This window comes from Andrographis paniculata, unplaced genomic scaffold (genome assembly GCF_009805555.1).
Source record: "Andrographis paniculata isolate CXL003 unplaced genomic scaffold, ASM980555v1 Contig35END, whole genome shotgun sequence".
In the NCBI taxonomy this organism is placed as follows: Eukaryota; Viridiplantae; Streptophyta; class Magnoliopsida; order Lamiales; family Acanthaceae; genus Andrographis; species Andrographis paniculata.
In genome coordinates this window covers 1,200,571-1,213,584 of record NW_026137568.1, presented here as the reverse complement: position 1 = coordinate 1,213,584, position 13,014 = coordinate 1,200,571, and the positions used below count along the sequence as shown (strand labels likewise).

The following is a 13,014-nucleotide window of genomic DNA, read 5'->3' as shown; positions in this document are numbered from 1 at the left end:
ATTTAAGGTGCGTTTGTCTAGGGAATTTTTCTCAAACTTTACTATACATCTAATTTTTTTCTTTAAAAATATCAAATTAAACATCTATTAATCAATTTAATATCAAAACATAGTATCAACACTTATTTATATCACATCATACAACTATTTATTGAATTGAATGACCGGAGTAAGAGGAAAATAATACTCTCTTCCGTCCAGTACATGAATTGAAAAATTAATATTCCCTCTATTCCAAATACCGTGCAACATTTGTGTTTGGCACGAGAATTTAGGTGGGGAGTATTAAGTATAGTAATTAGAGATAATTTGGATATTAAGTGATGTGATTGGAGAGAGAAATAATTATTTATATTTTTTTTTATTTGAGTGATGTGATAAAGTGAAATGTATAAAATATATATATACAAATATTATCAATTATTTCTAAATTTGGAAATGTTGCAGTGAGTATGGGACAAATAAAAAAAGAAATATTGTAAGGTGTTTGAGAAGGAGAGAGTATTTTATTAAAAAATATAAAAATAGTTAAAGATTTTTTAAGAAAATTAATTAGTAATTAAAAATAAATATAATAAAATTAATATGATTTATTATAAGTAAATATTAAATAAATAAATAATAATTAAATTTTTATTTTTTTATTTTGTCAAATGCTATAATAATTTAATAAATTTAACAGAGATAAAATTTAAAAATATATATATATATATAAAAAATAAAAAATAAAAAAAAAAGTTGAGAAAAGATTTGACGTGTAAACCAGCCCAATCTTTTCAACTTTATCCACATTCAGTGCTGCTCTCGGAAAAGTGGGGTGTATAATGGTTTCTACTCACTTTTTAGGGGTTGTTTTTTATTGAGGTTTTAATTTGAAATTACAGTTATTTATTTTATATTGGTTCTTAATATAAACGTATTACTCTTTTCTTGGTGAAATATTTGGTTTTTTATATAAAAATTCAAATGGATAATATTAGATGGAATAAATTAAGAATAAGGTGAAGCAATAAGGAGAGAAAATTATATAGTCAACTTTTTTATGTGAGCAATATCATGAAATAAAATGTAATTAATTATTTTTTATTTTAGAAATATAGCGTGATATATAAGAAAAATCAAGATGGAAAAATACGGCAACATATGTGCAGGGCTGTTCCTGATTTTCGAAGGGTCCGGGGTGAAATAAAAGTTAGAGGCCCTTAAATATATATATATAATATTTTTTACCTAAAATGAAATATAAATTTAAAAAAAAAAATTCTAGCATAAATTTTAAAAATTATGTAAAACTCCCTTATATTTTAACAAACGCTATATGAAACTCCGTCATACAAAAAATATAGATGAAAAGTCATATTCTCAACACAAAAAAAAATATAAAAATGAGTTTAATGAAACGTTTTTAAAATATAAAGGGGTTCATGTCATTTTTAAAGTATATAGAGGGTTTACACTGAGTTTCGAAATCATAAAGGTCGTTATTGATAATTTTGCATAATAATAATAATAATAATAATAATAATTTTATCTAAAATTTATTATCTTTTTAGTGCAAAAAAAATAATTAAAACAAAAATAAAAAACCCCTAAATATATATAAATAATCTACTCCGTTTTTTATACCTATAATAGAATATAAATTATTAAATAAAATTATTTTTTATAATTTTTAGATAAAATATTAATAATAGTATTAATATTAACAATCTTAAAACAAAAATTAGGGGCCATAAATATATATAAATAATATATTTCTTTATCTATAATAAAATATAAATAATTAAATAAAATAAATTTCATAATATTTTTATATGCAAAATATCACTAATACTATTAATATTAACTTTGTCTAATTTTTTTAATGTAAAAAAAATATTTTTAAATTTTAAAGATTGTTGAGTTTAAACCCAAAACCTAAAAAATAATATAAATAGAAATTAACCACCAAGCCATGCTATTGTAAAAAATATTAATGTCAAATAATATATATATATAAATAATTTATATATAATATAAATAAATAATAGGCCCCAATTTAGATTGGCCCCTGGGCGGTCGCCCCTTTCGCCCAAGTCCAGGGACGGCCCTGCGTACGTGGAACAAAAGGGATATTTTTTTATATCAAAATATTATTTAAACAAAAATTTAAATTTATATTAAATTCATATTCTGAAAATTATATTTTCTCAATTGGTATAATTATAGTAGTATTTTATTATTATTCGTTAAATTTATCTTATTAATCATAAGTTTATTACGTATATTTTGATAAATAATAACAAATTTATTACTACATTTTTTTATTTTTATTACGATACTTTCTTTTTTATTTTTTTAACAAAATTTTAATAATTATTCAAATATGAAACAAACACCTCTGTACCCAACTATAACATGCGGACAAGAGAGTAGCGCGAAAGAGAAATGTAGTAGCAAGTAGCAAGGCCTAGAAATTTCTAGAGAATTCCTACTCCTGCTCCTGTAAGAAACTGTCTGCACCCAACCACGTGACTTTACTTTACTTCCCTGCCTGCTTGTCTTAACGTCGTCCTAACAAATGCATACAATTTTTATTTATTTATTATTATTATTATTTTTTAAAAAATGAATATATAAAAGTATGTTTAATTATCATTTCAATTTATTTGGATATTAATATTTATATTTATTTTTTTATATACTCTCTCTCTCCCCCTGATTTAGGTTCACATTTATGTTTTGCATTATTATATTTAATATTAAAAATATTTTATATTTGTATAAATAATCTTCTAGTAGTATCTAATGAAAGTATTTTTGTAATTTTTTTTAATTTGTATTACGTTTTTGATATAATAACTAATATTCAAAAATTAATATGCAAAAAATAAATAAGACCATTAAAGCCGGATAGATGTAGTATTACATTACGTGAAATTTATCCAAATTTTTTTTGGTTTCTTAGTTTAGTACTTCCTCCCTCTCAAAAGAGGCGTCTTATTGAGCGTTGGCACGTGAGTGGGTATAAAGTAGAATATAAAAGACTAAAATGTCATTGCTTTTGAAAGATTTTAAAAAGTAGGTTAGAGTAATAATTATGGATAATTTGGAAAAATAGGAATAGTTTTGTTATAAAGTAGGGACCACGGTTACTAAATAAGGAAACGAGACAATTATTTTGGGACGGACGAAAATAGAAAAACAAAACAATTTTTTTGAGACGGAGAAAATTATTTTCCGTGACATAATATATCATAAATATTATAATATATAAATATTAACACAATATATAATATATATTTTTTATTTATTAAAAGATTAGTAATTCAACATAAAATATTATTGTTTTCAACACAATATTTATACTTAGTCCGTTCTAAAGTAATAGGGACATTTGAGATGGATAAAAAAATTAAATAATAATAGTATAATATTGATAGATAGTGTAAAAGTATTTTTAAAAAATTAAAATATTTTTACTTTATATAATTATTATAAAAATATAAAAAGTTAGTTACTAAAATGAAAAATACAACTATTATTTTAAAACAGATAAAAATAATAATATAAGATTATTGATTTGAGGCGAAAGAAATATTAAAAAAATAATACTCAATCCGTCCCAATACAATAGTCATATTTATCATTTTTGTTCGTCCAAAAACAATAGTCTCATTTTCATAAATTATCATATCACTCTAAAACTGTCCTTACTCTTTCATTATTATTACACAATTGTCACTACTTTTTACACTAATACACTCACCAGGTCAAAAAAGTCTTTTACATATATTTTTTATCTATTATTAATATAATATCAATATTTCTTAATTATCGTATCAAACATAACCCAGACTATAGTTTTGGGACGGAAGGAGTAATAAAAAAACACTTCAGCTAGCGAACTAATGCACATAGCCAACTTGCACATGTAAAATGTTTCATTCTTCAGTTGTTTTTTTTTTTGTCAAATTTATTTTATTACTCTTTCTGTCCGTTTGGAAGGGTGATATTTATTTTTTGCACGTAGATTTTTTAATATTAGTATTATATTAGATTGTAGTAAAAAAGATAAAGATATCCCTATTAGTACAGTGTAATATAAAAGAAATGATATTTGTCTAATATATTGTAAGTTGAAAATGTATTTATTATGTTAGGTAGGTAGTACAATTACTAAATTAGGAAATTGTAACCTTGTTTTAGGACGGACGAAAATAGAAAATGGTAACCTTTCAATGGGACGGAGAGAGTATTGATAAAGTGTTTACTTGTGAGATCTGTTTTTCCGTTTTACTATTCCAATTTTTTTTTCTTCAAACAATATCAAATCAAACATCTATTTTTTATTTATTATACTCCCTTCGTCCAATTAGAAAGTATACATATTTCTATTTTGGGACGATCCAATTACAAAATAAACATTTCATTAAATACCTCATTTTTTCCACAAATACTCTTACTTTACATCACATCATTACTTTTATACCAAAAAGTAAGGGCAAAAATGTCATTTTACTACTTTTAACTACTGTGTCAAAAATAAATGTTTACTTTGTGTGTGGATGGAGAGAGTATTACACTAAAATTAAATTTTACATTCAAAATATCACATCAATACATATTTATATCACATTAAACCACTATTTCAATTCAAAATTTTATTATTCAAAATCAAAATTAAAAACCTAAATTTTATAAATAAACACACCATATGCAGAGAAATTTAAATTTATTTACTATAATTATTATATTTTTTATTATCCTTAATTTTTAATTAAATATTTAAAAATATTTAAAGCTAATTTTTCCATAAAAATTTTGTCATTTATTATTATTATTATTTTAATGGACTATTTTTACCTAACCAAGAAAGTAATATTTTATCTCTCCTACATAAAATATTTTTTTTTTTATTTTTGTCCTAATAATTTGTCTATTTCTTTTTAAAAAATAATTTTACACTTTAATTATATTTTAATTTTATTAAATTATTTAATAATTTAATTTTAATTTATAAGTATCTTTATTAATATTTTAATTATTTATTAATTATATTTTTTTAAAATTTTCATATTTAAAATAACCTAAGTATATTTATATTTTTTCCACGAAATTGAAAAAAAATTTATTTAAATTTAATATTAAAATAATATATGAAAAATATTTTTTTAAAATATAAAATTTAAATAATAAAAAACTAAAATTTGAATTGTTAAAAAAGAACACTTGGATGGGAAGTGTGGAACGTATGCATCAATAATTTTTAAAAAATAATAATAATAAAAATAAAAATAAATAAATTGCATATATAGTGCGTGTCGTGTAGAGGCAAACTACGTGGATTCTTAAATATCCACCCCTTTTCTGTCTCTCCATTACTCTGTATCTATCTGTATCTATATATATATATATATATGCTGCTTCTCCCACCATTTTATAATAATAAATAGCAATAGAAATTGCACTTTATAAATTATAAGCAAAAAGTAGTCGCAAAACAAAAACACACAGAGCTTTAGGGCAAAAGAGAAGAAGAAGAAAAATGGGTGCAGCGAGTGCAAGTGCAATTTGGTCATATGGAATTAATCAATCAGACACAGCGTCGCTACTTCTGCGGTCGTCGAAGAAGGCAACAACAGCATCTTCGGACAGGTTACGACTAATTGGAGCTTCGACGAAAGTAAGGAGGAATTATAATTATCCTCGATCTCAACCTCGTCGTCTCGCTGTTCGATGTATGGCTGAGGTACGGACATACGAGGATTCTTCGTTTGTTTATTTTTAATTTATTTTGAATTTGATCTTCGATAAGGTTGAGGTTGAGGCTGAGGCTGAGGCTGATCTGATTTATGGTTGTGGAAACAGCCGGAGGAGAAGGAAATCAAAGATCTACAAGAGAAGGCAGAAACCCTACAGCAACCACCCCTCACCCCACCCCCTAAGCCAAAGGTATATATATTTATTATGTGTAATAATAGTTTTTTTATGTTTTTTGATAATGTTCTGAGGGTGTGTTTGTGTTTTTTTTTTTTTTTTTTTTTTTTATAATGTTCTAAGACTGTATTTGTTTGAAGATTTGAATTTTGAGTTAGACGTCTGAATAGCGAAAGTTTTATAGGTATTTGACGTGAATTTTTTAACGTAAAATTGATTTTTTAAAGTAAATATTTTGTTCTTTTATAAATATATTTAATATTATTATTTTTTAATTTTTTTATATTCCTTTCATTTTTTTTTTTTAATTGAGATATTCCTTTCATTTTTTTTTTAATTGAGAAACCAAAGTATAATATAAAAATTAAAAATATTTTATTTAATTTAATAATTTTTTTCAAAAAATATTTGGTGAATAAAAATTTGCTGAAATCTCGAAAAGAACACAGCCTATAAAAGAATAATAATATTTGAGGGTTTTTTTTTTTGGAGCGTATGTTTGAAGAGAATAGTGTTTGTTTAATTAATTAATTAATTAATTATTAAGGTGAGTACGAGGTTTGAGGATGTGCTGGCGTTCGGGGGGCCGGGGCCGGAGAGGATAAACGGACGGCTGGCGATGATCGGATTTGCGGCGGCGATTGGAGTGGAGATAGCGAAAGGGCAGGGCATCTTTTCCCAGATTGAGATGGGCGGAGTTCCCTGGTTCTTGGGGACCAGCCTGGTTTTGTCGCTTGCGTCCCTTATTCCTATGTTCAAAGGAGTCACGGTGGAGTCCAGGTCCGGGGACCTCATGAGCTCCGACGCGGAGCTCTGGAACGGCAGGTTCGCTATGCTGGGACTCGTGGCCCTCGCCTTCACCGAGTTTCTCAAAGGAGGCGCCCTAATTAATAATGTCTGAATATCTTTTATTTATTTATATCATTAATTATTTCACCCCACCCCGCTTTACTTATTTACCCCTCCCCCACCCTCTCTCTCTTTCCTTTTTACTGTTACAGTGTCACTTTTGCCATCACTGTAATTAAATTAAATGAAAAAATATGCAGAACAGAATGTTTGTTTGTCTATTATTCACTCTTGTTAACAAACATTTTTTATTTTCGTTTGTTTTACGTGTCAATCTTTTTTTTTTAAAAAATATTTTACGTTTTAATTATATTTTAATTTTTATAATTTATTTTCTCAGTTTCACTACAATTGATATTATTTTTATTTTTGTATATTCGATAATAATTAATACTTTTTTATTTGTGATAAAAATTATTAAATTAAAATATATTTAACAAATATAAATTAATTTAATTACATTACATATAACATTATAAATGACTTAAGATCCACTTAAAAAATTTTTATTTCTATATCGTTTTTAAAAAAATATATATTTTTATCTATATTTAAAATTATATTTTTTTATAAAATTGATTTATGTTAATTATAAATAAATAAAAATATTTTTTTATTTATTTATATTATAGAAAATTTTATTCTCTAAGAAATGATATTCATATTTCATATATTTTTAAATTATTGTTTTAAAAAATAATATAATAATTAATTATTATTAATTAATTAAATATTTTCACTTTAAATATAGTATCTCTAATCAAATTGTTCAATTACGGTGGAACGAAGAAAGTATAATTTTTTTATTATTATTAAATTAGTTAATTATTTTACTTCTAATTTATAATTATTTATATTTATATTATATTAAATTTTATTAATATATTTTTTATTATTTTTTTTTTAAATTTTGGAATTCAAAAAATTTTGATATCATTATATTTTTGAACTGGACACAATTTTTAATATATATAATATAATTTAATATTTTATAAAAAAATTATAATATTTAAAATGAAATATACAGTATGTTTTAACACTTATTTAATTTTTTTAAATAATTAAGTAATAAATTTAAAATAGATACTATAAATAATAATAATAATAATATTATTATTATATTAATTAAAATAGAGACCTTTCAGTTACGAAATGGAATCTTCCAGATCTTGTAAAGATTGAATTGCGTAATCAAATAATACCCGTGTCCAACTTTTTAACCTTTTTTGTCTTTCATGTAGTAGTTTACAAAATTTGTTTGAAAAAATTTCAAGTAATAGTATAAAGAAAAGTTAAAAGAATTCCCTACTGTATTGTGTATTATTAAAAGTAGTTTTTTTTTTTTTTTACTACTAGTAATACCCAGCAATTTAGGGTGTGTTTGTTTGAGGGTTTGGATTTTGAGTTGAGATTTGAATAGTAAAAGTTTTGAATTTGAATAATTGTTGATGTAATATAATAGATGTTGATGTGATGTTTTGAATATAAAATTGATTTTTAATATAATATAAAACATAAATATTTGATTTGATGTTTTTTGAAAAAAAATTGAGATAAATATTGGATTTAAAATCCAATCCACCAAACAAACACACCCTTAATCATCTCCCTTAAATACTAATGGATGTGGTACTTTTTGTAACATTATTTCAATCACAGATAAATTAATTAAATTTTAGGACCAAATGATCTTTTGAGGTGTATTTGGCTCGGTTTGGATTTTGAGTGGGATTTGAACAGTACAAATTTTGAATTTAAATAGTTGTATGACATGATATAAATAGATATTGATGTGATATTTTGAATGTAAAATTAATTTTATAATATAAAAAAAACAGATGTTTTATTTGATATTTTTTAGAAAAAAAAAATGAAGTGAATAGTGTATTTGAGAGAGAATCCCCAAACAAACGCACCCTCAATAAATTTTGCAAACTGACATAGAAGTTTTTTTTAGATAGTACAATTACTAAAAAAAAAATAATATTTTGTAATAAAACGAATCAAAATAATAATAATAATAAAAATTGTTAAAAGAGAAAAGAAGTATTCTTTTTCATAGTAACATCGTAGAAAATTATAGTTAAACTTTAAAAAAAGTTACTACTTTTTTTTAATTAATTATTATTATTATTATTTGTAAATGATCATATCTATCTAAAACTTAAACACAAACTAAACACAACTTATTAGCATTTATATTTTTTTTCATGACATGGAACTTTAGTCTCTACCCGAAAGTGTGCACTGGGTAAGTACACGGAACAATTATTTCTCACATGTATTGCTGGAACTAAAACTAACATATGCTCTGTTGATCAAATATCATAAACGGTCTATTCATACTATACAGTTGTGTTACATTAATACAATCCATAGACTATTATTTTTTTCGTCACATATAATGTCATACTTTTCATATTGAAATGTCCGTTCATATCTTAGAGCATTTTTTTTTTTTTTGAAAATAATTATACTTCCTCCGTCCACGGATAAAATATATATTTACTTTTGGTGCAAAATTTAAAAAATAATAGTATTTTAATTATAGTGGGTAGGTAAAAGTAGTGTAATGACATTTTTGCCCTTACTTTTTGATATAAAAGTAATGATGTGATGTAAAGTAAGGGTATTTATAAAAAAAAAAAAAGGGTATTTAATGAAATTGTTACTTTGTAGTTGGACGTCCCAAAATAGAAATATGTATACTTTATAGCTGGACAGATGGAGTATTTTTTTTACAGATTTCACCAAGATTATTGTTGGATCCTGAAATTCGGAGGTTCCAAGAATATTCGTAGATTTGTCGGTGTGGGTTCCGGAAGTACTCCAAAGAGCCTGTCCGTCGTCGGATTTTGGGCGGCTCCTTCGGTGGAGCCTGCACGGCTTCGATCTTACACGAAGCTTCCAGCCTAAATGACCGATTTCGATGAATTTAAACTAATATCTACTAAAACTCGGATAAATCTACTGGAAAGCGGATAAAAATATGCTAGAAACATAAAGCCATGTAATTCGAATTAAAATGCCTAAACACGAAACTAGAACATAAAAAGAAAATAGAGAAAAATACGAGTTGATCTTCTTGTGCATCTCTGCGATGTGTTTTTTCCCTAACTTTAATCCTAAGCTAGAATAACCACATCTCCCACTAAAAGGGCGGTTACAATTATTCCTCCACCACTCTCAATCGCTTGGTAACCTCCCACTACTACCTCCAACTCCCTGGTAACCTCCTTCCGCTACCTCCTAACCACCTGGTAACCTCTTTCCATCAACTCCCTGGTAACCTCCTTCCATAAGCTCCTAACCACCTGGTAACCTCCTTCCATCAACTCCCTCGTAACCTCCTTCCATAAACTCCTAACAACCTGGTAATTTCTTTCCATCAGTTCCCAACCGCTTTCATTGTCTTTGGATCGGGTTCCACTTGCTCCGAACTTCTTCCATTGCCTTTGGACCAGATCTGTTGTTTACTCCGACTTGTTTCCATCGTACTCCTAATCGGTCCACGGGGATGTATCCTCAACAGCCTTGAGTTAAATGGAATCTTCAGTTTTCCTCTTGTTGGCTTGTTCCATTGAGTTTTTTTAATAAAGTATGAAGATGTATAGTTCCTCCACTAATTTTAAGTACGAAGTTATTAACCCAGGGCCAACGGAGGTAATTATCTCATGATCTGTGGAAGCTATTGTTTTCTATCTTGTGGAGGCAATCTTCCTCTATTTTGAAGAAGCACCGCAGTCCAATAGAGGTAGTTGTTTTCAACCCAATGGAGACAACACTTTCTGACCTTATGGAAATATTGTTCCGGGATGGAGTCGTCATAGTCCACGGAGTTGCTGCCCCTAAGATCCATGGAGGCTGCTGTTTTTGGCCATGTGGAAGCACTACAATCCAATGGAAACTGTTGTCTTCGGCTTTGTGAAGGCAGCAGTCTTTGGCTCCGAGGCTTGGAGTTTCATTGCTGTTGAACGGCTCCGTGACCCATAAACTCTGGCACCACTTTTGTCTTTGAGCCTCTTTCTCGTTTAGGTGCTTTTGGACCCATGTCCAACAATTATATAATTAAAACTAAAAAAACAGTCAAAATCATACAAAATCTATATATTTTCTAAATCCCGTTCGATTCTAGTAGATCCAATCGATATGTCGTAGCTTCAATGCATTTATCTATTTGAAAAGGACCATAATAGTGCTAAAGCAGCTTGTTGCAGCTTGTGGTCCACATCAAAATTTGTCTATATGGTTGAAGCTTCAAAAACACTGCATCCCTAACATCAAATTTCAGCTCACAACGGTTCGCATTGACATATTTTTTGCATTTGCGTCCGTTCTAAGTTGAACCGTACTAGCTAAAGCAGTACATTCTCCCTCGGAGGTAGCAGTGCAAATCCAGTGACGGTTACCCATAAACGGCTTCGAAGAGGATAATTTTATTAGTTGTTGTTTGGAAAGTAGTATCGTACCAATACTCCACCCACTGAAGAAAACTAACCCATTTCCATGGTTGCTCCGACGAAAAAACACCAAAGGAGTTTAAAAAGTTTTTACCAAAAGGTGTTTAAAATACCACATCTCGATCATTAACTATTGGACGAGATACACCGTACAATTTGTAAAGCAATGAAGTTGGCATATTTGGTCTTGGGCAAGAAGGCCATGAAGTTCATTGGGATTAGAATTGACAAAAACTGACCCGACATGACAACTCGATATGAAATAATTAAGTTTGAGTCCAAGATTTCAACTCGATTATGTATACGAGTTGACATGAACCCAACACAATAATAAATGGGTCGGGTTAGGGTTGAAGCTCTCAACTCAAACCCGATACGACAATCCGATTATAATATATTAATATTGATTAATATACTTATTATATATGTAAAATAATCATAATTTAATAATTTTCTCATAAATTAATTTAAACTAAGTTCAATTTCAAATAATTTAACCCAATTTACGCTCAAACAAATAAAAACTAACATAACACAACAAAAAATAATTTAATTTGAATAGAAAATTTCGACTTAATTATGTATACAGGTCAACACGAGTCAACCCGAACCCGACACGATAATAAACGGACCGGGTTAGAATTGAGCAATTTAATCCGTTTAAAATATTCAACCCGACATGAATCGACCATTATCAGCTTTAATCGACATGTCTTTCAAAACCAATTTCTCTAAGGCACTTGGGAGAGGGCGTCTCATATTTTGTGGAAGTACCTTACCAATTTACATTAGCAACAAGCCGACAATAATATATATTTTATGCATACTTACTGAAATGATAGAATAAATTCTTTTCGAGATATATCTTAGACTCGAAGATCTTTGAGGGTATTAGGGCACGCAAGTCTGACTGCCAAAAATTGTGTTTAACTCAATTTTTAAAATTTACTATTTGACTTCTATATTTTTTTAATATATATTGTAGACACTAAAAATATATGTCTAAAATCAATTAGATATCATATATTTTGGAAGAAAATAAAAATCCAATAAAATAAATATATGATATTTAATTATGCATATATGTTAATTTTTGTACAATAAATATCAACCATTAATGCAAAAATCTGCTTAAAATGGAAGATATCGTACAAATATTTCGTGCATAAATAGAGCTATAATAAATTTGGCAGCAAAATAAATTAATCTTGTCAATAAATGAAGTATATAAATTAATATCTTCCAAACAAGGCAATGATATAAAGATCTTGTCAATAAATGAAGTATATAAATTAATATCTTCCAAAAAAGACAACGATATAAAGATTTTGGCGAGAAAGGAAGGTGCATAATCAAATCCGTCAAAAATGGAAAACAACATCTAATGGAAAAGGAAAGATTATAAAATCTTTCCATCCACGTGGCACCATCCGAAAAGGAAGCCAAGGCCACCCTCCCCTATAAATAGGAGCCTTGGCCAATTCATTTATACACCGAAATTCATTTGAAGACTCGCGCAAGGGGTAAGTCTCTCTAGATTCTCTGCAATGTTCTTCATTGTTCTTCGTGTCCTTCGAAGCGTTCTTCGTCGAAAAGTCACCGATTTGGACAAATGATCCAATATTGGTTGGCAAATCGATGGAGTTAACGTTCTTCGTCGTATGTCCGAGCCGGAAGAAGGATCAAAGCTCTCAAAGCCATCGAGGAATCCATCAAAGCCAAGGAAGAGCCTCCAAAGTCGCTCCCAAAGCTTCAAGATATTCGTCGCGTTCTTTATAAAAGGCGC

The 13,014-nt window shown here is 27.3% G+C and overlaps 1 protein-coding gene across 1 annotated transcript; it reads left to right on the top strand.

Moving 5' to 3' along the window:
- Positions 1-5,418: 5,418 nt before the first annotated feature.
- On the top strand, positions 5,419-6,992 carry LOC127249410 (early light-induced protein 1, chloroplastic-like). Its single transcript, XM_051272186.1, has 3 exons — positions 5,419-5,731; positions 5,851-5,934; positions 6,467-6,992. Exons 1-3 carry the CDS (start codon positions 5,528-5,530, stop codon positions 6,818-6,820), a joined length of 642 nt encoding a protein of 213 aa, XP_051128143.1. The 5' UTR covers positions 5,419-5,527; the 3' UTR covers positions 6,821-6,992.
- Positions 6,993-13,014: the final 6,022 nt, after the last annotated feature.